The 26,024-nt window shown below is 41.5% G+C and overlaps 1 protein-coding gene across 1 annotated transcript in view; it reads left to right on the forward strand.

Annotated features, from left to right (window-relative positions):
• Window positions 1–26,024, forward strand: part of LOC143525354 (NACHT, LRR and PYD domains-containing protein 3-like) — a 101,530-nt gene that overhangs the window by 69,800 nt on the left and 5,706 nt on the right. The window contains exons 11-12 of the mRNA XM_077019193.1: window positions 7,593–7,763; window positions 9,145–9,318. Of these exons, the coding sequence (XP_076875308.1) occupies window positions 7,593–7,763; window positions 9,145–9,318 (345 nt within the window). The remainder of the gene's footprint in view (window positions 1–7,592; window positions 7,764–9,144; window positions 9,319–26,024) is intronic.

Consider the following 26,024-nt stretch of genomic DNA (forward strand, 5'->3'; position numbering starts at 1 on the left):
GGGTGATTTCAACATTCATTATGAAAATAAATCAGACCCACTGAAAACCGTGTTTGATTTCATCCTAGACTCAGTAGGTATAGCCCAAAATGTGACAGGACCTACTCACCACTGTAAACACACCTTAGACCTAATACTTACTTACGGGTTAAACATTGAACATTTGGCAATTATCCCCCAAAATGACGCCATTTCAGATCATTCCCTACTGATATATGAAATAGCTTTATATGATTTACATCAGATGTGCCATATAAAAACCACACGCACCATCACATCCGACACCGCAGCAACATTTATAAACATACTACCAGAGCTACCGAGCACTATGCCACTGCAGCCCAATGAATTAGAGCAGGCAACACAACAGTTTTATTGCACACTCAGCAATACCTTAGACAATGTAGCTCCCGTTAAAACAAAATTAATTAGGGAGAAAAAGCTTGCACCATGGTTTAACGACCACACTCGTCTTCTAAAACAGGCAGCTCGAGCAGCAGAGCGCAAATGGAGATCCACCTCACTAGAAGTGTTTAGAATCGCATGGAAAGATGCCGTAGTCAAATATAAACATGCCATAAAAAAAGCTAGAGCCTCATATTATTCGACACTAATAGAAAACAACAAAAATAACCCTAGATTTCTCTTCGCGACTGTATCAAAACTAACAAGAAATATCAATGACACTAGTTCTAATGCGGCACTTAGACACACTAGTGATGATTTTTTAAACTTTTTTAGTAATAAAATAGATATTATCCGACTACAGAGTCATAATGCATCACAGCCTAACCTCCAATCCAACCCCAGTAGTATAGGTATTAGTAACCACGCATCCGAAAATATTACTGAGCTAAATGGCTTCAATCCTATATCGCAAAAAGAGCTCACAACACTAATTAATTCATCTAAGCCTACATCATGTATATTCGACCCAGTTCCAACCCGTCTATTCAAAGACCTACTCCCAGCTATTGCAGGGCCCTTACTTAATATGATTAACTGTTCCCTTAACCTAGGATATGTGCCCAAACAATTAAAATGTGCCGTAATTAGACCCTTGATTAAAAAACAGAATCTCGATCCGCAGATTCTAGCCAACTATAGACCAATTTTTAATCTCCCATTTATCTCAAAAATTCTAGAAAAAGCAGTTTACAATCAGTTAAACCATTATCTCCAATCAAATAGTATCCATGAAAAGTTCCAATCAGGATTTAGACCCAACCACAGCACTGAAACAGCTTTACTCAGGGTAGTGAATGATTTACCAATATCGTCCGATAATGGGCTCATCTCGTTCCTTATACTGTTAGATCTTAGCGCAGCTTTTGATATTGTAGACCACAACATTTTGCTGGATCGACTAGAAAACACAGTAGGTATTAAAGGAGTTGCACTCTCCTGGTTTAGATCATATCTGACCGACCGCTTCCAATGTATAAGTGTTAATAATAAAACATCTAAATCTGTGCAGGTTAAATATGGTGTCCCACAAGGGACAGTCCTAGGATCACTTCTATTTACACTTTACATTTTACCCTTAGGCGAGATGAAACATCAGTTTCCACTCCTACGCAGACGACACCCAACTATATTTATCGGCTAAACCCGATGATTTAGGTGTAAACAGTAAAATCGAGAAGTGTGTAGAAGAGATAAAACATTGGATGGCGTGTAACTTTCTAGCACTAAATCCAGATAAAACAGAGCTAATAATAGTTGGGTCTAGGGCAGCGAGAGACCGTAATGTAGCATTGAATCTACATTCCTTTACTATAACCCCCAGCGCAGGAGTAAAAAACTTAGGTGTCACAATAGACCCAGATCTCTCGTTCGATTCACACAATAATAATATAACTAGGGTAGCGTTCTTTCACTTACGCAACATTGCTAAAATTAGAAACATAATAAATACTAGTGATGTGGAAAAACTAATTCATGCATTCATATCCTCTCGTCTAGATTATTGCAATAGTCTTCTAGCTGGATGTTCTAGTAAATCGATAAACAAACTCCAGCTTGTCCAGAATGCAGCAGCGCGAGTTTTAACTAAAACTAAAAAATTTGATCACAAATCACCCGTACTATCATCATTACACTGCATGGCTTAGCTCCAGATTATCTTAGTGAACTTATTGATCATTACAACCCAGCATGCTCACATCGTTCGCAGGACGCAGGGTTATTAATTGTTCCTAGGATCAAAAAGATCACAGCAGGTGGAAGAGCCTTTTCTTTTAAAGCTCCACAACTGTGGAATAATCTTCCTGCCTTTATTCGGGACTCAGATACAGTCTCAATGTTTAAAATTCGACTAAAGACTTATCTGTTTAGTTTGGCCTTTGAATAATCTGTTACATATTTACCACATCACATATCTTTCTTCTCCGAGGTTCACCTGAGGAGTAACACTGCAGTCGGAGCCTACAATACCAGTATCATCACTCAGACACGGAATGAAAACCTGGCGTTCATCACAAGACATTTACATTGACAATATCAACACCGAGGACTTTCATTGTAGTTACCTTATACTTAGCCTGATTGTGTGATTTGTTGTTTGTGATTTGTGTTTACGGGCCGCCCAATGGAGGATGGGTTCCCTTTTGAGTCTTGGTCCTCCCAAGGTTTCTTCCTATTTCCCAACATCTAGGGAGTTTTTCCTTGCCACTGTCGCCTTTGGCTTGCTCATTAGGGATCTGGACCCATAGTATTGTTAAAACTTGTAAATCCTGTAAAGCGCTTTGTGACAACATGTGTTGTGAAAAGCGCTATACAAATATATTTGATTTGATTTGATGTAATCAGAATAACCATACCTAGTGTAGGTGCTGGCCAAATTTATTTAGTAATCAGTCTCATAAAATTACCTACGAAATGGTGGGAGTTCAGACCGTGTTAAATTTACCCAAATTTTATATAAACTCATTTAACTAAGGTCGCCACTAATTGTGGTCAACTCCCGTAGCCCAAATTGTTTGATTAACAAACTATAAATCTGAAGGTTACAGTTCAAATAATAGTTCTGGCTTCAGGTTGTAACAGAGAAGCAACGACTCAAACGACAGTATTTAAACATAAAAACATTTATTGATCACAAAGCATAGTAATAAAAGCATAGCAAACAAAGGGGACAGGAGGGTAGGCTAGTGTGTGTGTGTGTGTGTGTGTAGGTATGCGGGTGTGTGTGTGTGGATGTGTATTCGAGTGCGTGCGGATGCGCGTGCGTGTATTCGAGTGCGCGCGGATGCGCGTGCGTGTCTTCGAGTGCACGCGGATGCGCGTGCGTGTGTACGTGCGTATGGGGGAGGAGATCTTTGAGACAAAGGGAAACTCGATGGCGCGAAACTTAAACCGAGTTCTCACTACAGCCACAAACAACGCAAATTTCCTCCAACTAAGACACGGTATCGTCGGTCACTATACAGCCCCAACGAGCGTATAGTGGGACACACGTTTAACAGTTATACGAAATAAAATAATCAGTGTGAATAATCGAACAAGTTTAAACAGAATACCTATTTAAGCTTTGAACAGAATATCTCTTTAAGCCTTAAACAGAGTACGGTTTAACATGAACGTGATTATAAACACCACTGCAAACAAGCGTTCACAAAGCATCGATCTAAGCACACAGAAAACAGTAAAACAAGATATTGTTCTAAGTCTGCCCAGATGCACAGTCTTACTTTGAGTTGTTCAGTCCGCGGCCCGCGCAGTAGGCCAGGTAGCCTCTTGAGGAGGACTCCTTCGTGCGCTTTCGTGAAGAAGGTTCCGCTGGATCGCGTTGCTCCGTCCAGGGGAAGCTGTGCTGGCCGTTCAATCGGCGGTCCCTCGATGGTCCGTTGCGTGGTGTCCCGGGGAAGTGGTCGCTGTCGACGTTAAGATGAACTCGCGGAGGTCCGGCCGTCGCGCGAATGTTCAAACAGTTCTTAATCGTCGGCTAGCTGAAGCGATTGGTTTTAGCGAACTCCGCAAAAGAAATAAAAGTAGCGAACTAGTTACTTCTTGCGTCGCGTGCTGCACAGGGTTCGAGTGCAGAACCAATACCGCTTTGTTCCCGAAGGTGTGCGCGCTCTTCGTCTCTAGGTAGCTACTTTGATGCAGCCAGGTAGAGAGAGTGAACAAAGGGGGATCCCCCCTTTTATAGGGGATTCGTCTGATGACGTAGTTCCACATCCGTCCTGACGTGGGCCATGCACCTAGGGGGAGCACCCCCCTTCCTTTGTCTGTGGAGGCATGGTACCTACACTAGCCACAGCTCGTTTAACTGCTTCGGCTCTTTTGGCAGGATCTTAATACATTTTGTTGTGTTTTGTCTCGAAAACTGCCTCGTTGTGATAGCACAGTGTACACACAGCACGATCTTTGACATACACAACACTATAGTCTTCCGTCCAGGAGGGCTGAAATGCCCTAGCTTTGTTTTTTTTTAGCCAGAGGTTCTGTCATCTCTTGTAACGCTATCAGGTAGACTAACTGATTTTGATTAGGCTAAGTTTAAACATGGGTCTGTGGGAAAGTGGGCGGGAGCTGAGTGCAGAGCGTTGAGGAGCAATTTCGATTGGAGGATCGTGCTCTCTCTCAGATTTTTATTTTTTATTTTTTTGCTGATGCTGGTCCAGCGTGGCGTGTGCCAGTGATTATGCCACAGCATGCCAGCAGTGGCACGCGTGCCATAGGTTGCCGATCCCTGATTTACATTAACTAAACTTTGTGTTAACATGTTGAACTTCAAGTTTATGTGAACATCATGGGCTTTTTGTTTCTGCATATTATCTCTCTTTACCCCTACCTAGCTACTTACCAGTTTGATTGTCTTAAATACTGGAGAGGCATAATATCCACTCTTTATCAAGATAATTTATTTATGGATAAGATAACCATGGATCAATTGTAATGTGTATGATATCATGGAATTTTTTTATTTAAATATCGGCTTTACATATCGGCCATCGGCCACTACTGCCATCCAAATATCTGCATCGGCAAAGGCCATCAAAAAACCCATGTCGATTGATCACTAGTGTATACCCTTCGAGTGTGTAATTCTCTATTTCCAGAGCACTGGCATGTCACTCTAAATGAAAAAGTTAAACTAGTGTGTTAACTTAATGTTGCAATAAAATTAAAATAAAAAACAAGATTTAGTTGAAATAGGTTGAAACTACTTAAAGTCAAAGGGTGCATCCAGGACAATGTACAAGGCGTACTGTACAAAGAAACATCATGTATTATTTTTATATAAAACTGCTTAATTTTTCAGATACAAGTAGTGGTCGACCTACCATAAGCATGAATATGCCAGTCATTGCCAAACTCTTGTTTTGGAAGGTCCTGAACTGTTGTAAAAAGTATGTCATACGAACACAACTACAATAATACATAATGAAGAAAATTACTTTAAGCTTTACCTTTAAATTGAAATCAGTTTTTAGGTCCAGTGTCCTGGAACTAAATGGTTTGCAAGTCCACTAAAAACACCAAACAAAGTAAGATTAAAGAATGTCCATAAAAAATTGAATGAGTTGCAAACAGCAAGAGAAAAGGTAACATAGTAATATGACCTGTGACATGCACACACCACACACTAAGGCCTTATGAACATGGCCCTTTCACAAAGTTACTCCATTCTGCAGGTTAAGGAATATAACTTGTCAAAATACAGAACATCATGCTTTAACAATTATCAGAGACAGGAGTGACACAAATGCAAGTTATAGAACATTTAATGAAAAGAAGGCGGCAAGACACTAGAACAAAACACCAAATACAGATATGGACGGTAATATACAACGAAGGGATAACGCTAAGGAGCGGGACTGCACAACATCTAAGAATAGAAAACACACATGGAAACATTACAACAACACATAATCCGAAAATGCACATGAGTGAAACATACACTAACAGCGATGACCACAAACGTAACAGACGTAAGGATACTAGAAATACATGGTAACCAAAACATAACTGAATCACACATCGCGAAAAGGAAACTAAGAGAATTACAATACAAATCTTAATGGGAGACAGACTACGTGGAGCTGGGAGGCAGGGCAACGGGGGTAAACACATACTACACCAGAATTAGAGACAAGACAGGAAACCAGAACAGGATATATGAAAAACCAGAACGACTAGGAAAACAAGGAGGAACTCGCGTACAAAGACAGACGACAAGGGGTAGAATGGAGGGGTTTATATACACAGAAAACAAGACGGTGAAACGAGACGCAGGTGGGAACAATGAGGACAGGGACATGGCAGACAGAGGGAGAAACCATGGGAACGGGGAAACTAGGCGGGACCAGGGAGGAGGGAGGGGCTGGACGTGACACATGCTATTAAGTGACCTAAACAGCATCTTATACAGTATGTCTGATCACGGAATCCCTGTGAGCGTGGTACTTGGGCATAGTGTGTGTCAAGAAAGGGTATTTCATTATCATATGTCAATATCCAGTCTGACTTACACACAACATGAAGTGGCCTGGATTTAACAGAAGGTCTTTCACAGGTGCGTCATTCTAGAAATGGAAACAAAAAGCATAAGTCTAGACTGTAGTCTGCAAAGTGTGTGCTTTTATACAAATTATTTACTTACAGGCAGGCTGTACATTGGATCACAATTATTTGGTGGCAGCCAGGTTCGGACAACGTACAGGTCAACAATGAAAATGTTTTTCCCCTAGGAGAGTATATCAATACAAATAAAACTATCGTTTCTCCATTGAAAAAATTCAAGATAATAGAAGTTACACTTACGTCTGATTTGGCTATTTCCTTTATCAGTTCAAAACTGCAATTTCTAATCTGAAGAAAAAAAAAACATGCAAACAAACAACCAATATATATATATATATATATATATATATATATATATATATATATATATATATATATATATATATATATATATATAAACCTAAGGTCAGAAAGTCTCCCCTTGTCAAACAGGTTTTTCCAATCCTGACAATGAGCTCATTTGCTGGCCTTTCAGATTCCAGGACATAGGACAGCTGGACACACAAAAATGTATTAGTGCATGTTTTCAACATTTGTTTCAGATATTAACAAGATAAAGGTAAATTTACCCATACCCGTTTCTCTTGATTTGGGTGATTTCCCAGTGTCCATGAGCTTCTACAGGCTTTTATGTTGCCAAATTTTGTGAGTGCTTCACTCTGACCAAAAATGACATAAGTTTATACAAATAATTGCAGAAATATATAAATAAAAATATATACAAATACACCAATAAATACATAAATAAATAATTAAATAAATAAAAGATCAAAAACACAGAATATCCCACTGGAGGTCTGCAGCCAGACACGATTGGGTATTTATGGAAATACACAGACTCCTACACAGAGCTGAACAATTACACACCTACATAGAGCTGAATGCACACACTCCTACACAAAGCTGACCACACACACACACACACACACACACACTCCTACATAGAGCCTGCAGAAACACACAGTCTGAATAACAGCACTGCCCCAAGTGTCTTCCTATTCTGGAATCCAGCATCATCTGATTGATCTGCATTTTGTACTGTATTTACTCCTCCTTTGCAGACTATCTTGCTGTGGTCTCACTGTGGAGTCTTGCAAATCACTCAAATCAGTTCTGCAAACAGAAAACTCACTGAGAGAGTTGGAGATTAATAATAATGACCTACAAGATTCAGGAGTGGAGCAGCTCTGTGCTGGACTGAAGAGTTCACACTGTAAACTGGAGATTCTCAGGTGAGTTTTCTGTCAACTTAATCTGGAATGGAAACTGTAAAAGAATACAGAATTACACTACAGAATTTTAATAAATATTAAGATTAGACAAAGATTTATTGTAACGTGGGGAGGAGGCAGGCACATTGCGGTGAAAAACACACACGTTAATGAACAATGATGGTGGAGTCCAGTGTGAATAGCGCATAGTACTCTTAACATTCAAGCACATACACACAGGCATGAGCTTTAGACAAAGACGAGAACGAGACATTACGCTATGAACTACACAATCCCCAATGATCACGAGACAAGGCACAGGTGAGAACAACGAACATGCTCACAAATGACCCACACCCATGGAACTACAAACAAGAACATAAGTAGACGCAGACGACACAACAACACGCCCACAAGGAGGGGTCAGGAGCTGATCCGTGACATTTATGTTCTTTTAAAAAGTCAATTTCAATTTACTGTACTTTGTGTATAGTATTAAAAATACTACCACATAAGGCAATTCAAAACAATTTCTGTCACGGTGAGGCGGCCCCCTACCGGTCGCCTCCATCCACAGCGGCTGTTGTTGTTGTTGTTTTGTGACATCATGTGCGTCATTCAGGTGGGCGGAGCCCGGGATCCGTCTCACCTGAGGGTCGTTTGTTTGCCTATATATGTCTTGTCTTTGTACCAGTTGACCGCTGGTCATTATATCCTTAATTTGGATCTATTGCATGGGTTTTGGTTTGCACACTTTCTATTAAACCATCCTTTTCCCCTGAGACTTGGCGTGATCGCTTCCTTTTTAGTTCGCACACCCTGCCCGTCACAATTTCACACTTTATTATTATTATAAAAGTTTTTCTCATTATGATTATATAAAGGTTTTCTTCCTTAATTCATTCTAAATAGTTCAGTTAAAATTAACATTCAGTTAAAATTAACATGAATAAAATTTAATTAAATCACCACATTGTGTAGAGAGAGAAATATTTGTGATGCATAAGCAGATTTCCAGAATATCCTAGAAGAAAAATGTAACACTCTACATAGACTCAGATGAGTCCTTGTCCACATGTATGTGGGTATTTATGGAAACACACACACTCCTACACAGAGCTGAACACACACACTCATACACAGAGCTGACCACACACACACACACACACACACCTACATAGAACCTGCAGTATCACACAGCTTGTAAAACAGCTCTGCCCCAAGTGTCTTATCATCATAATAGGTGAGGAATGGATATGAGACCTCACCATGTCAGTGCTTTATTATAAAGCACAGGGTGAAACCTCCACTACAGTTACTGGCCTTTCTACTGCCCCATACTGGCTGCTCTTCAAATGCATCTCCATCACTGTCTCTATCTCTTTTTCCCTCCATTCTGCAGATTGTCTGGTTGTTTGGTCACAGAGGAAGGCTGTTCTTCTCTGGCTTCAGCTCTGAGTTTAAACCCCTCACATCTGAAAGAACTGGATCTGACTTACAACCACCCAGGAGACTCAGGAGTAAAGCTGCTCTCTGATAGACTGGAGGATCCGCACTGCAGACTGAACACACTCAGGTATGTAGAAATTCCCTTATACCAGGGGTGCCCACACCTTTTCAGCTTGCAAGCTACTTATAAGATGACCAGGTAAAAATGATCTACCTACTATAAAAACTAAATTTTTGCAAAACAAATTTATTTCTTCTATATTATCATTATTTAAGTTATGTTTATTAGGCTACTATTTAATATTGTGTATTCTTTCTTTCATTTTCCTTTTAGGATAAATAAAGTATTATTAGGGTTCACACACATAGTGTGGGAAACCTATTGTAATTGCTCGTTCTTTCTTATTATTTTTCTCCGCATAAAACGCATACTGCAGCCTAGACCGTAAGGCCCAGGGAGACCAAAATTGGCAGAATGGTGTAGTCTGTTTGCAGGACCGTGCTACATTACAGACACCCACATTGGCCAGATGGTGGCGCTATAGCGCAGCATTTTGCGTTTTGGTCCATATCTCCCACCCCCGTATGTCCTAGAAACAAAATTCCACTTCAGGTGCATTCCTTGGCTCCAGACAAACAAAAAAGCCTCAAGAACCATTAAACTCCGCCCACTTAGATTTTTTGCTAATTTGAATAATATGCAAAACCTACTTTTTCATACTAGTCCTTGGTTTTTCATCGGATTTCTTCAATCTTGGTGTCAAAAGATTAAGAAGAATCTTAAAGAATTAAGAAGAAAACTGTGACATTGGTATACAGTCTGGTTGTCACATGTCAATCAATAGCTCTGAGGTGTGGCCAAATTTACTTCAGCAGCTATATCTCAGCAATGCTTTGACCTATCTTTATGAAAATTTATCAGTTGTTAGGGCACATGACTCAGAGGTCACAGGTCAAAGCTGGCCACGATTGTCCAATAGGGGGCACTATAACATGGGGAAATTTGTTTCTCAGAAACCATTAGTCACATCAAGCCCAAACTTTACAGGTATCATCAGGGGCCCAAGTGGTATCAAGGCACACAATGATGACCTCATCACTCAAAAAACATGGCCGCCATGAGCCAATTAATTTTTATTTGAATTAATTGGCCATTTGACAGACTTACCATTGGCCAATCAACATGAAACCTCACCACTGTGCATATCCCAGGACTATGTGTCATGCTGTGCAGTGTTGAAACATTTGGCCACTAGGTGGCGCTGTTTTTGAAAATCATGCATAACTCCTCCAAATTTTCACTTAGGAACACGCAACTTGATTCTTTTTATTCCTTGCAGTAGACCTGACAACTTTCCAATTACAAGTCTTATTAAAAAATGCATACTTTTGTGACATTCATCAATTGTTTGAAAATAGCTCTTTAAGAACTAGTCCTAGGAATTTGATCCGATGATGGCAAAAGTGGCATAGGCATAATCTGTAGACACTGTAGTTAAATAAATATGGAAAAAATGTTGCATTTTTGTTTTTTCTGATTGGTCAATCTTTCCATTATATCCTTCTGGCCATGCCATAAATGACCTTTATTGCTATAACTCATAAAGCATGTAAGTGCTCAACTCCCAATTTAATAGGCTTTTATACACTGAGGTCCCTGTGAGGTAGGCCAAGTTTGCTTCAAATTGGCCTGTCAGGGGCGCTACAGTACCCAAAAACCTAAGAAATCATAAAAACTCATGCAGCAATGCTGTTATGCAGAATACAGACAAGTAATGGGGCTTGTATGATTCAGATTAATGAGGTCTATAACATTGCAATTACATCTCATAACAAAAAGTGCACTTCCTGACCAGAAATGAACCTTTTATTTCACCAAAATATCCTATTTTATTTCTGAGATTAATGAGATATCAGTATGGTAGTACTTGGGCTCCATCTAGTGGCCAAACACCAGAACTGACTGAAAACTATTGCTTACATGAGCAACCACACACAAAGCTGATCTCAGCTTGTGATTTAGTTATGTGATCTGAATCATTTTGCCAATACACATTATTTTGATCCTTTTGGGCCTTTAGTGCCTCAGTTGAATTGAATGTTTTGTCACATTGATTTACTTATGCATTTTTTCCACTCAAACAGCTTCTATTCACTTTTGGGTCTAAAAGACCTATTGGGCTTCTTTTTGCCTATTGAGGCCAAGAGGCAAATTTGTTGGTCTAAAAGACCCTTTGGGCTTTTTTGCCTTTTTTTGTGTGAACCCGCCAATCGCCGCTTGCGGCTATATTATGCTATATTATTTATTTATATTTATAAAGTATTATAAAGTATCGCTTCAGAGCAACGTGTGACAGTATTCTTCGATAGCTGGACAGCTTTGATTGAAGATAATATTTCTGATTTGTCTTGAAACAAGGAAATAGCGGCTTCAACAAATGCCTCTTTTATCATCTCTCCGTCTTGGAAGTGTCACGTTGAGGACCCCGGCCCCTCCCTTTTGGGCGTGTGTCTACGTCTACTCGTCTTTGTGGATCTCCGTGGTGGTGGTTGTGTCTTGTGACAATCCGTCTCACCTGTGGCGCGTCTCGTAATCACGCGGGGCTTATATGGTTTGTCTATTTAATGTGCGCTCGCGCAGTGTCCTGTGCTCGTTGTTGTCTAAAGTTTACACATCTCAGTGTGTTGAGTGTTCTCCGTGCGCTATCTGCGCTATATGTGTATGATAATAAAAGTGACATCTGTCGCTGCCAAGGATCCCGTGTCTTGTCCTTTGCCACTCCGCCACGCGTCACAGAACGACGAGCGGACAAGAGACACCAGACGATGCCAGGCTATGCTACCCGGCCTAAGAGGGGCCAGCGCCCCAGCAAAAGGCATCACCGTGCATCTTCCTCCCCCCAGTGCCGCAAAGACACGCCGACGCTGGAGCAGCTAGAGTCAGACCCGGTGTGTGCCTACATGCTGTGCGCCGCTCGGGAAACCTCCGCCCCCGAGAAGGCGGCTTACTACCGCGAGGAGGCGGTGCGGGCGTGGCAGGAGATGCATCCCTCTTCTTCCCGGGAACTCTTGCCCCTGCAGGTGGGTGTCCACGAGCTGGAGGAGGAGCCTCCCTGTCGTGAGGAGAGGAAGAGGACTCCCTCCCGCGCCACGAAGCCACACTGACGGTCGAGGAGCTGGAGAAGGACCCGGTGTGTGCTTACCAGCTGGCTACAGCTCGGGAGTGCAAGGGCCACAACCCCGAGCTGGCGGAGATGCTCTGCGAGGGGGTGGTGAGGATTTGGCGAGAGTTACACCCTTCTCCATCCCGCGCCCTCTCGCCTCTGAGGGTGGGCGCCTGTGTCATCGGCGCCACCGCATCAACTCCAGAGAGCGAGTTCGGGGAGGCGGATTCTGAGGGGGTGGGTGAGGAAGACCATCCGCCGCCCGTGTGTCCCTCTCCCACCGTAGGCTAAGGTGATGAGGAGGAGGAAGACGAAGATTACCCTCCATCCGTTTCCTCCGCTCCCACTGTGGACTACGATGGGGAGGAGGACGGAGGACCCTGCTCCCTCAGTCTGTTCTGCCCCCACTGTGGATTATGGAGAGGGCGACGAGGAGGAGGAAGAAGACTACCCTCCCTCCCTCTGTAGGCTCTGCCTCCGCGGAATACCACAGTGAAGGCGAGGAGGACTACCCCCCTTCCTTATACTCCGCTCCCACCGTATACTACGGCGAGGGCGTGGAGGACTATCCTCCGTCCGTGTGCTCGGGTGTATCGGAGTGCACGGACGGTGAACTGTACATGGAGGATGAGGGTAGTTCGGCTGCTTCAGAGCGCTCTGCCGGGACTGTGAGGGGGAGGTACAGCCCAGGGGTGAGCGCTCTCCCCTATCGCTCCGAGGAGAGCGCAATGGACTGCTCCCGAGGCGGGAGTCCGGCCACTCCCATGAGCTGGAGCCTGGGCAGTGAGGAGGAAGAGGAGATGGAAACCCACACTGCCCGCTCCGGAGTGCGGTCGCGAGGTGAAGGGAGAGGTCTCTACGGCCCACCGACAAGGGAGTTCAGCCGCGCTGCACCAGGCGCGTCCGCCAGCCGCGCTGCACCCAGCGGAGGGTTCACAGCGAAGGCAGGAGGAGGACCGCCCACCGCAGCACCAGCAGTTCCCGGTCTCTCTCCCCTGATAGCTCCCCACCTGGCGCGCAGCCTGGCGCCTGTTTCATGTGTGTATGTCCCAGTGTTTTGTGAGTATGTGTGCCTAATCCCTTTTTCCCTTTTGTGCCGCTATGTTTTAATGTACCAGTCTGTGTGTTTGTGTCCGTCCCGTTAAACGTGTCTAATATCTTTTCCCCGGTCTTCCCAGGGAGGGTGTTCTAGGCGGTTCGTGGCGGACGCTTCGCCGAGGGTGGTCACCTCCCAAAAGCAGGACTGAGCGCGTCGGATCCGCCCATCGAAGTGGGTTCGGGGCACTCGGTCCTGTTGGCACCCCAGGACGGGTAGTGCCCTTGGCGGGGGCGTCTGTCACGTTGAGGACCCCGGCCCCTCCCTTTTGGGCGTGTGTCTACGTCGTCTACGTCTACTCATCTACGTCTACTCCTCTACGTCTGTGGATCTCCGTGGTGGTGGTTGTGTCTTGTGACAATCCGTCTCACCTGTGGCTCGTCTCGTAATCACGCGGGGCTTATGTGGTTTGTCTATTTAATGTGCGTTCGCGCAGTGTCCTGTGCTCGTCCTTGTCTAAAGTTTACACGTCTCTGTGTGTTGAGTGTTCTCTGCGCTATCTGTGTATGATAATAAAAGTGACATCTGTCACAGCCAAGGATCCCGTGTCTCGTCCTTCGCTACTCCGCCGCACGTCACAGGAAGGACTTATTGTGTTTAACAATTAAGTGACTCAGCCGAAATGATGGTTCAGTGGCTGCCTTCGCTTTTGTGGTCAGATGTGAGAAAAATTACTGTTCAGACAACTGGGATTTTAGTTCTTTCACCTTTCTCCTTCTCAGCTCGCTTTTCGGAGGAAAGTCAATGTCATAATTTTTATTAACAGTCCGAAAATGCCGCTCCACATTTCCCTTGTTTGAAATGGCAACATCACTGACAGATGAGACAGACGCACTTAGAATATGACATAGTGAAATATAGTGAATATGACATAGTGAAACAAATCCTCCTCCCATTCTGTATGAAGTGGTAGGTTTTAGGCTTCTTACTCTGACCAGCTACAGCACTCATTCAGGGGTGATAGTGGGAAAACTTCCTGAGCCTGAACTTTTTATGAGCGGGGGGTGGAGTGGAATTGTACCATATTTAGAATATTTAATAATTAATCTTTAAATTAATTAATAATTAATATGTCAGGTAATCATTATCGTGAAATAAAAAAACAAATTTCTATTAATATTCTGAGAAAATGCTGTAACCTAAAGATTGTTAACACAATTAGACACAATATGTTAAAAACAGGCATGATTCATTATTTATTCATTACTGTTAGTAAATTATAGGATACAAGACAACTCAAAGAAATTGTGCAAATAAAGTTTAAAAGAATTACAAGTATTATGATTATAGTTAGCTTAAATATATAAAATATTTAATCAATATTTTGTGTTGGTTTATTAGGACATACATTTTATGCTTTTGTTCATGTATTACACCTTACGCCGTAAGGCGGCCAGGATGAACCAGATCGTCTGACCACCTGTACCGGCTCAAAAAAAACACTTTCTTATATTTCTGATAAAAATTTAACTTAATCAGAATAAAGATAAAATACTGAATTTATCTTGTATCTACCTCTGAAGCTCTTCCAATGTCTGAAATACAGGCGGTCCCCGGGTTACGACGTTGATCCGTCGTAAATCGATTTTCGTGTGTAAATCGGAACATACGTACATACTGTACGTAAATAACGTACTATACGCAGTTATCCTATCCTAAAGCTAGCCTTTTGGCAAATACCTTTATCCATAACTGCGTTTAACTCATCCTGACGCCACGCACACCAAACACCAAGTTCCGTTTACAACGCAGAATCACTTGGGTCCAAACGAGGCTTTATACAGTAAATGGGAGATGTGTAGTAACCACGAAAAATCGTAACTCGGGAACCTCGTAACTCCTGGACCGCCTGTATGATGTTTATGCATTAATGTCTTCGGCACGACCAATCAAGTTGAAAACATTAACTGACCAAAACAAACTGGACTTAAGGCTGGAGGGAGGTAGCTTTTTTACGTAATGTCCGAAAATCAGAAGGCGGGATAACCCGCAAGTCAATCAAGTGACACCGCCGTCATCCATCCAGCGCTGATGATCCAGTGAGAGGATCATATTTCAGCCTCAAAACAGACAGCACGCGCATGTGTGTGGTTTATTATTATGATTTGACAGATTTTTCCGTCAATATTTTAAATATAATATATATAAAACGTGTTTTTTTCTCGCGGATATGTCGGTACGCCGGAATTCCGGCGTGGCGCCTGAAAACTATCAGGCCTGCTCATTATTATAGCCTTTGTTGTATTTAGTTTAAATAAATTGGAGGCTAGCTACGCTGCAAGGTAACTGAACAAGTTAGCACGGTTTAACATGCATGCGTTGGTTGTCAGAAGTTCAGACGTCAGATTGGCTACCATGTATGTCAATCAAAATACAACTGTCAGTGCAGATGGACGATAGCCTGTCATTCATCCCCTACTTTTTAATGTCATGTGATCTACCTACACTTCCTTTGCGATCGACCAGTAGATTGTGATCTACGTATTGGGCACCCCTGCCTTATACTCTATCTTTCTGCTCTTAGGAATAATTCATAATACTGATATTTCAAACCTTTTCATTGGCTCATAGTCTTTCAGTGTGTGGTGCTGGCTCATGGCATTTCAAGTTCTGAGCCAATGACAGCTTGACAGGTTTGAGAGATTTGGTGCCATACCAGCTAAATAAGATGTATCATTACACTTCACCCTTTTGCATTTATTCAATGGGTTATTTTGGAATGTGTTAGAATATGGGGGAGAGCATCTGCATTTTTTTGTAATGACAATATAGTCATTATTTAGTATAAATGAACAAATCACTTGAATGGCCTTCTGAACTTTAATTGCCGTCATAGGATTGAAACAGTGCCTTTGCTTCAGTGATGCTTTTTAGATGTTGCTATGGCTTCAGTTGTCCAACAGATGTCACCATCACTGACACTTTAAAGCTTCTAATCACAATTGTTAGGAAAGACTCAGTGCTTCATGAGGCTTCACTTGCCCGTCACTACTGTCAGCATCTGTGTAACGACCTCTATTCGGTCATTGAAGCAGTCAGACATGGACTTGTTTTCCACTGTTTATTCTGAAACAGATTTTAAGATGCAAGACGGCTGCAGACTTCACAAGCATCCATCCCAGAGCTCTCACTCATCTGCTAATTTACGCTGAGTAGCTGTACAAAAACGCACGTGATCGTATAGATTGTTCTTACTAAAAAAAAACCAAAATTACAGATGAAAATCATTTTCTTAATGCACACAAAATGAATGTGTTGTAAAACACACACACAATACACTACACTTTTGTGGTAAATTGACTAACTGTAACACAAAAAGATGCATTTAGATCCTCTTGCATAAGACGGCTGCAGACTTCACAAGCTGGGTAATAAAAATATAAGAAATTATTTTGCTGATGAAGACATGTTAGCCACCCAACACGTATCAGCTAACTACAGTACATGCATCGACAATATAGCAAAGTTAACTTTCTCAACTTTTAGTTTTCTTAATCAAATCCACTCAATAAAAAAGCACAATATGTTTATAACATGTATTAGAAAAGTGCTTTAGAGCTTTTAGCTAGGTACTAACTAAATTATATTATATATTAATGAGAAACTGCAGCAACACACCATCCATCCCAGAGCTCTCACTCGTCTGATGGAGGTACGGTAACAGCAGAGGGACACAGTCTCACTGTTGCCTACTCCTCAGTAAGGAAAGTCACTATTGGTTGTCCTAAAAGTCGCTAGAAGTCGCTAAATGACGTCATCACCTAATTTGCATAATAAATGTTTTTGAAGCTGTAAAGGAATAATGTTGGGAGAAAAGAAAATGAGTAAAAAACACCCTAAATATGTTAGAACTACAAATGAACAACATCTGTTGCCTTTGAAATAGGCAGTCACTTCTCAAAAGAACTACATGACTTTAATGCTTTGTATAAATAATCTTTACGTAAATTAGTTTTTTTGCTGTGTTGTTAAATGTTAGTATATGAGTAGCAGTTAGCAGGAACTAGTTGGCATAGAAATCAACCTTACAATACAGGCAGTATGCCCGTGTATTATCTCCAATACATGGCTTCAGCCAGCCTTTACATTCAGGATTTGATTCCCACTCTTTCCTGTATTTTGGTATTTTTGCACTGTGGACGAGTCGAGTGACCAGCTACGTGGTGAATGAGGTGAAGAATGACAGACTGTGTGAGTTAAATGCAGTGATTTCTTTTCGTGTCTCACTGAAGACTAAACCTTTTATATTTTCATCCCCCGTCGGCGGCAGCTTTGGGCATGCGCAGTTCATTTGCAGTGTGGACGTGGAGCGGTGAGGGTCTGCTCTTGAGTGTGAGACTGCACTGAGTGTTGTGGGGCTCACGGCAGCACCTGCCGGGACTCACGGCCCAGAGGACAGCAACTATAGAACGTGTTTGTTCAGAGTCGCCAAAAGTCTCCAATACCACCACAAAAAGTCGCTAGATTTGTCGCTAGTCGCTTTTTACTACAAAAAGTCGCTAGAGGGTCTGAAAAGTCGCTAAATATAGCGACAAAGTCGCTAAGTTGGCAACACTGCACAGTCTGCAGTGACGTCAGAGCGAGAAAAGAAAAGCTTCCCAGAACCATTTTAAACCTTTTTTAATAAAAATATAATTAACTTTCTACACTTGCTTTTGACCTTTTTATAATAATGAAGACATTTTGGTGAAACTCTTTATATTATTAAATTATTCATTTTAACCCTGCACACATTGAATATTGCAGTTACATCAAAATCGAAAACTTGCTAATGTTTAAGATGACTCAGATAAAGAATCTGAATAGAGTCAAGAACCTGCACAACCTTGAAGATAGCCATGGTAATTCAGAGCTAAAATAATTTAGCCAAAGCTAGTGACTGCATCTGCCCTTCAAGTGTACATAGTAAATGAAATCAAGATTTGTGAAAACTGGATAATTTGCTGTTTGCTCCCAACATGAGTGGATGTGGTTTTTAGGGACTCCCTGTCACTGTATTTTGATCTCTTGAGGGCAAACCCATCGTCCTTGAGGATTCCCAGAAAATTCTCGAATAATGACTAGCGAAATGGACGATGTGAATAGCAATTCTCCTGATGGCCGTCAGAGGGTGCTAATAGTTAAAGGAGCAGAGAGCAGACTTAACCTCTGTGCAGTTGCGCCTCTAGTGGTCCCGTCGCCGGTACAAATCTGTTTTTCCGCATAAAAAATAATGAATAACATCGAAAATTCTTAAACCACAAGCCCATCACATTAAATTTATTTTTAGAACTAGTATAAATTCAGCCATCTACACGCAAACTAGACCCGTAAGTGCTTGCAAACTACAGGCCTATTTCCAACCTTCCTTTTTTGTTAATCTTATCACCACCCAAACATCAATCTGCACCCTCAGATCATCAGGCAGCATGCTCCTCTAGGTGCCCCCCACTAGGCTTCGAACTATGGGGGGACTGAGCCTTTTGCTCAGCGGCGCCACAATTCTGGAACTGTCTCCCGGTCAAGGTTAGGTCTGCGCAGGGCCAGGACAATTTTTTAATTCTTCTTAAGACTTATCCTTTTTAAAAAGGCATATAGCTGTTGATATATTTTATATTTTTATTATTTTTATATACATAATATTTGATGACTTTTTGTTTTTATTTTTTTGTGCTTGATGTTTGCCTTTGTTGTGGCACTTTGAGATTTTACAAAATGAAAAGTGTGTTACAAATAAAATCTATTATTACACTGGTCAACACAAAATGTATTGTCAAAATTTTTTTAGCTGATTTTGTACAATTTTTAGTTGCTGAATCCAAAAATCACATTGGTTTTGCTGCATCAGGTCAGCTTTTTGAGCTATAGCCACATCATTTTTTTGCTGGTGATCAAAATGGCTTCAACCAGAAGATCTTGGAGGGAGCCAAACCACAAACCACAGCACTGACTGCTACTTCTGTGCAATTGATGTGACTGGGATCAACAGAAAAAACCGGAGCAGCCTCAAGTATCCTGATCTTCAATCAGCACGTTGTCCTGTAGCTCATTGTGATGAAATTCCAGTACCTGTCTTTGGAGAACTTCCTGATATTAGTGACGAAGATTCCTCCAGTGTTGTACAAGATGAAGATGAAGAAATGAATTTTGATGGTGATGCTCCACATCCTTTTTCCCAAAATGAGCTAAATGATCTAGTTCGTGATCTCGGGTTGTCAAAGTCCTCAGCTGAACCGTTGGCATCCAGATTGAAGGAAAATAATCTCCTCTCTGACAGCACTCGCATCACCTTCTACCGCAACATGCATCAAGAGTATCTCCATTTTTTCTCTGAAGACAAGGACTTGGTGTACTGTACAGTCATGGCCAAAAGTTTTGAGAATGACACAAATATTATATTTTCACATGATCTGCTGCCCTCTGGTTGTTGTGTGTTTGTTTTTATCACATACAGAATTACAATTGCAATCATATTATGAGTAACAAAAGCTTTTTATTGACAGTTAGAATGAGTTAATGTAGCAAGTAAATATTTGCAGTGTTGACCCTTCTTCTTCAGGACCTCTGCAATTCTCTGTGGCATGCTCTCAATCAACTTCTCGACCAAATCCTGACTGATAGCAATCCATTCTTGCACAATCAATGCTTGCATTTTGTCAGAATGTGTAGGTTTTTGTTTGTCCACCCATCTCTTGATGATTGACCACAAGTTCTCAATGGGATTAAGATCTGGGGAGTTTCCAGGCCATGGACCCAAAATCTCTATGATTTGTTCCCTGAGCCATTTACTTATCACCTTTGCTTTATGGAAATGTGCTCCATCATGCTGGAAAAGACATTGTTGATCACCAAACTGCTCTTGGATGGTTGGGAGAAGTTGCTCTTGGAGGACATTCTGGTACCATTCTTTATTCATGGCTGTGTTTTAGGCAAGACTGTGAGAGAGCCGATTCCCTTGGCTGAGAAGCAACCCCACACATGAATGGTTTCAGGATGCTTTACAGTTGGCATGAGACAAGACTGGTGGTAGCGCTCACCTCGTCTTCTCCGAACAAGCTGTTTTCCAGATGTCCCAAACAATTGGAAAGGGGATTCATCAGAGAAAAAAACTTTACCCCAGTACATTTTGCAGAATATCAGTCTGTCCCTGATGTTTTTTTCTGGAGAGAAGTGGCTTCTTTGCTGCCCTCCTTGAGACCAGGCCTTGCTCCACTTTTAAGAGACGGTCCTAGCACATGCTGGTCTTTCTAGGGCACCCTGGAGCATTTTTGGCAACAATGGAACCTCTCTCCTTGAAGTTCTTGATGACATGATAGATTGTTGACTGAGGTGCAATCTTTCTAGCTGCGATACCCTTCCCTGTTAGGCCATTTTTGTGCAGTGCGATGATGACTGCACATGTTTCTTTAGAGATAACCATGGTTAACAGAAGAGAAACAATGATGCCAAGCACCTGCGATACCCTTCCCTGTTAGGCCATTTTTGTGCAGTGCGATGATGACTGCACATGTTTCTTTAGAGATAACCATGGTTAACAGAAGAGAAACAATGATGCCAAGCACCAGCCTCCTTTTAAAGTGTCCAGTGATGTCATTCTTACTTAATCATGACAGATTGATCTCCAGCCCTGTCCTAATCAACACCCATACATGTGTTAATGGGTCAATCACTGAAACAATGTTAGCTGGACCTTTTAAGGCAGGGCTGCAATGAAGTTGAAACGTGTTTTGGGGGATAAAGTTCATTTTCTAGGCAAATGTTGACTTTACAGTTAATTGCTGTTAAGCTGACTGATCACTCTTTATAGCATTCTGGAGTATATGCAAATTGCCATTATAAAAACTGAAGCAGTAGACTTTGTAAAAATTAATATTTTTATCATTCTTAAAACTTTTTGCCATGACTGTACAGACATTGCGCAGCTCCTACATAAGCTTGGAGTGCCACAGTATTAACCCAAAGACTGGAGACTGTTCATCGATAGCAGCAAGCAATCGCTGAAATGTGTTCTGCTGCACAACGGCAATGTGTTTGCCTCTGTACCCCTCGCTCACTCGACTACACTAAAGGAGAAGTATGAAGCTGTGAAGTATGTGCTGGAGAAAATTCAGTATGATCAGCATGAATAGTTCATTTGTGTTGACCTGAAGATGGTTAACGTTTTGTTGAGACAGCAGTCTGGGTTCACCAAGTACCCATGCTTTCTGTGCATGTGGAATAGTAGGGACACTGCTCAGCATTACATGAAGAGGAAGTGGCCTGTGAGGGAGTAATTGGTGCCTGGCAGAGCAAGAAATGTCATCAACAACCCTCTGGTGGATAGAGACAGGATACTCTTCCCACCACTGCACATCAAGCTCGGCTTGATCAAACAGTTTACCAAAGCTCTAAACAAGAATGGTGACTGTTTCACTTATTGTGCCAGTCTTTCCCAGGATTGACCGTAGAGAAGTTGAAAGCTGGAATCTTTGATGGTCCTCATATCCATCAGCTCATCAGAGATCCAGACTTTGAGAACTCAATGAACAAAATTGAACTGGAAGCATGGAAGGCTTTTGTTTTGGTCGTGAAGAACTTTCTTGGCAACACCAAGGCCAGCAACTACTCAGAACTTGTCACCAATATGCTCACTGCTTTCAGAAACCTCGGATGCAACATGAGCATCAAAATGCAATGCAAATGCAACTTATTCTCACATATGGATAGACTTCCTGAGAATCTGGGATCATTGAGCGATGAGCAGGGGGAGAGATTTCATCAGGACATTAAAGAGATGGAGACCAGGTATCAGGGACGCTGGGATGCAGTCATAATGGCTGATTACTGTTGGACTCTGAAGAAAGACACCCCTGTCGCTGAGCATTCTAGGATTTCCAAAAAACCTCGAAGTGACAATGCAGTAACATGCAATTAGCATGTATGTACCTTTACCAATGCATGCCCACTATAACATTCAATTCTTTAATATATTGTATCTGAAAAAAAGAATACATACTTGCAAATTTGAAAAAATTAAAATCTAATTTGGATCAGAAATATTGCTAAAAGTCAGCCGATAATGTCACAAAATGTAATCCATTTAGACAGAAAATTGGATTTTTAACAATCTAATTATCACAAAAACTACCTGATTGAAAAAAATGGATGTTATGTTCGGATTCAGCAGTGCAAAATTGTCCTAAATCAGTTTTCAAAACATAGACAATTTACAAAAAATATTTTTTGTAACCCTGTGTTATTAATATTATTATTACTGGTCGCGAGAAATCCTGTTGTGAACACACTGTGTTTACTCCATGTGGTTTACATGTGCAACTTGATTCGCCCTATAAATTGTCCTTTCAAAAAGTCTACGAAGTAAGATGACCATGTTTTGTCCCCTAAAATTCATTTACTATGAAAGCATCAGTATCACACTTTCAAACAGCGTATGGTTTGTTGGTAAATACCTTTATTTGCTTGCTCACGGCATCTTATAAAAACGCGTAATCCTCTCTATTGCTGAGAACCACAAACAATGCTCGACCTGTCAACAACATCTATCCGTGTTGTTTTAAGTAATCTGTTCTCGATTGCAAAACTACATCTTGTTACTATTAAATTCAGTATTTTTTTTTTGGTCTGGAGGGTGGTGGTGGTTTTGAACTACAGCTTTTTACACCTCTGCCTGGTGAGGTGTAAAGGGGGAATGGAGGGTGGGCTATCAAGTACCTGCAAAAGCAACAAGCTGACGCCTTCAAAGTGATTGATGGCTGTACTAGTCAACAGCTCATTCGAAGCTGAAAAGATTAACACCTCACTTGCCGTGATTTGTGTTTGCTTGTCTTTGGGAATGAAATGCGCAACACAACAAGCCATATCAGTTGTAAACATGCTAACCTATCCTAACCTAAGCAAAGCTAAACTAAGATAAGCTCTCCAGAGCACACACACGATTGACTCTGTTTGGCGAAACTGAAGCAGTCGTAGATTATTTTGTTAGTGAATATTTTGAATCCATATACTTTTGAACATCATAGAAAAAAAGGTTTACTTTAGCTGAGATTCATGTCGAATTGTTTGGGTATACTGCTAAACTGGAAGTTAGATCATGGGTTAAAGTTCTCCGTCACTACGACGGATTTCCGTCATTTGATTTTTTTGGGGAAAAAATCCGTCAAATCATAATAAACAACACACACGCGTGCTATCTGTTTTGTGGCCGAAATATGATTCTCACTGGCACTCATCAGCGCTGGATGGATGATGGCGGTGTCATTTGATTGACTTGCGGTTCATTCCGCCTTCAGATTTGCGGATGTTACGTAGAAAAGTTTTTACCCCCCTCCTGCCTGGCATGACCGTAGTGCGCGACTCTGTACACCTGCGCGAACGGCGGAGGCTACTTGCTGCGTCACATTCTTTTTGCAGTGTAGTCCGAAGCAATATGTGGTAGTATAAAGAAACTCCCCTCAAAAACAGGGGAATGAACATTTACCTGACCAATTGTAATGTTGCATTAGTGCTGGAATTTAGGCTAAAGTACTTTAAAATGCTTGAAAATGTATCTACTTCGTTTAACAACAAATATCTGTCTTGACTGAACAGTTATTGCGTTAACAAATATGAGCCTCTTGTAATTCCAGGACGAAACATGAGAGAACGTGAAGTCGTTAAGATTGGGCGTTTTGAAAATAAACCACAATTAAATAATGTGATAAAAAGCGAATTATTTCTAATCATTTCGAGTATATGTATAAATATTTAACTTAATTAAATTTAACGTTGAGAACGCGTTGAAATGGACCTTGAAAGTGACATACAAGTGCTTTAATTCCACCTTATAAAGGTGTATGAACCCGGCAAACATGACTTGGTTCACTGCGCTGAAGCGCTGTGCGCGCGAAGTTACAAAATTCGAGAGGTGCATGACTGCGAGGCTCTCACGCACGGGTGGAGCCACCGCGATTACATCATTTTCGGCGTGCGGACCCTCGCGCTGCTCACGCCACTCGTGCTGCGTCAAGTATAAAGGCTTAAACCAGGCTTAACATGGATGGTGTTGTTCTGTTTGTATTTAAAAGCTCTATCCAGTGGTGTTAATTTTTTTGTAACATACCTACTTAAAGCAGGTAATCTTACGGCTTATGTTTTTGCGATGGTGAATCTGATAAAAACAAGAGAGCTTCATACCTCTCACCAGGATTCACTAAATTTGACTTGATCTTTAAATAATTTTCTGGAAGAGGACCCCCAGATAACTCCCATTAAATACACATTTATGTACATTTATTGCTCAGGTGTTCATTCTCTCTTCTCTCCTTACACAGGCTGTTTAGATAAATATACTTTATAAATGTGTTTATTGTGTAGAATTAGGCAAAAGAGGCCGTGTCTCAACTACACCACATTTTCAGTAATTGCTGGCATTGTCTTTTGCCAGGAAAATTTTTTCAGTCAAATGAAAATGTCTTGCTTTAACCCATGAGTTAGATAAGAATGGCTAAGAAGAACACAGTTGCCTTTGTGAGTTGTGAATAAGAGAAGGCTCTAAATATTAGAATATAAGCAGTATTAGAACATTTCAGTACTGTAGTATTTTCCTCAACATCGTTTAGCCTCTTGGCCTGGTTAGCTTAGCTAGACTCTTGGAAGCTATATCATATTTTGGCCAATTGATAATGGAAGCTATAGGTAATGAACTTTCTGTAAGATGTCCACCATTACTATTTTGTTTTAGTAAAAATGTTGCATACTCTTGTAGTGAAGTGTAGTTTACCATTATACTACAGTATTTTGGCCAACGTCTTGGATAAGGGTGTGGCACATTTGGATAAAGGCGTGGCACTTTGGAGAGGCCTTGGACACCTAGTGGACAATACTGTGGAGCTCTTCAGTACTTCATTGTATATGCTCTAGTGTTGTCAAAAAAATCGATATATCGATACGTATCGATACTGAACATTCTGAAACGGTACAATACTCGTTTCCCTTAAGTATCGATTCTTTTTACATAAAATGCGCTTTCGTTTGACCCACCCAAGCTGCCGTAATGCACAGGACAGTTTGTAATGTTAATATGGCAGCTAAAGCAAACGCAGTGCTGTTGGATTCGAAGCAGATACAGATGGAAAACCGAAGGATATGAACAAGCCCGTTTGCAAGCGGTGCTTTTGGAACATTTCAACGAAGGGCGCTAAAGCCTGGTTGAGTGACCATAGCGCTCGACTCCGCGCGCGGTGGAGGCTTTATACTTTCCGCTTTGCAGTGTTGTCCGAAACTATATGTGGTAGTATAAAAGAAACACCCCTCAAAACAGGGGAATGGACACTTACCTGACGAATTTTAATGCTGCTTTGTGTTTCAGTGTGTTTCAGGTTTGAAAAGTGCTGCAATTTAGGCTAAAGTACTTGAAAATGTTGAAATTGTAACTACTTCGTTTCACAACAAATATCTGTCTGACTGGAAATTTTTCTTGTATTACATTAACAAATACGAGCCTCTTGTAATTCCAGGATGAAACATGAGAGAACGTGAAGACGCTAAGAAAAATGCACGTTACGTTATTACGTTAACTCTTGTAATTCCAGGACGAAACACGAGAGAACGTGAAGA

Source organism: Brachyhypopomus gauderio, chromosome 1, assembly GCF_052324685.1.
Source record: "Brachyhypopomus gauderio isolate BG-103 chromosome 1, BGAUD_0.2, whole genome shotgun sequence".
Lineage (NCBI taxonomy): Eukaryota > Metazoa > Chordata > Actinopteri > Gymnotiformes > Hypopomidae > Brachyhypopomus > Brachyhypopomus gauderio.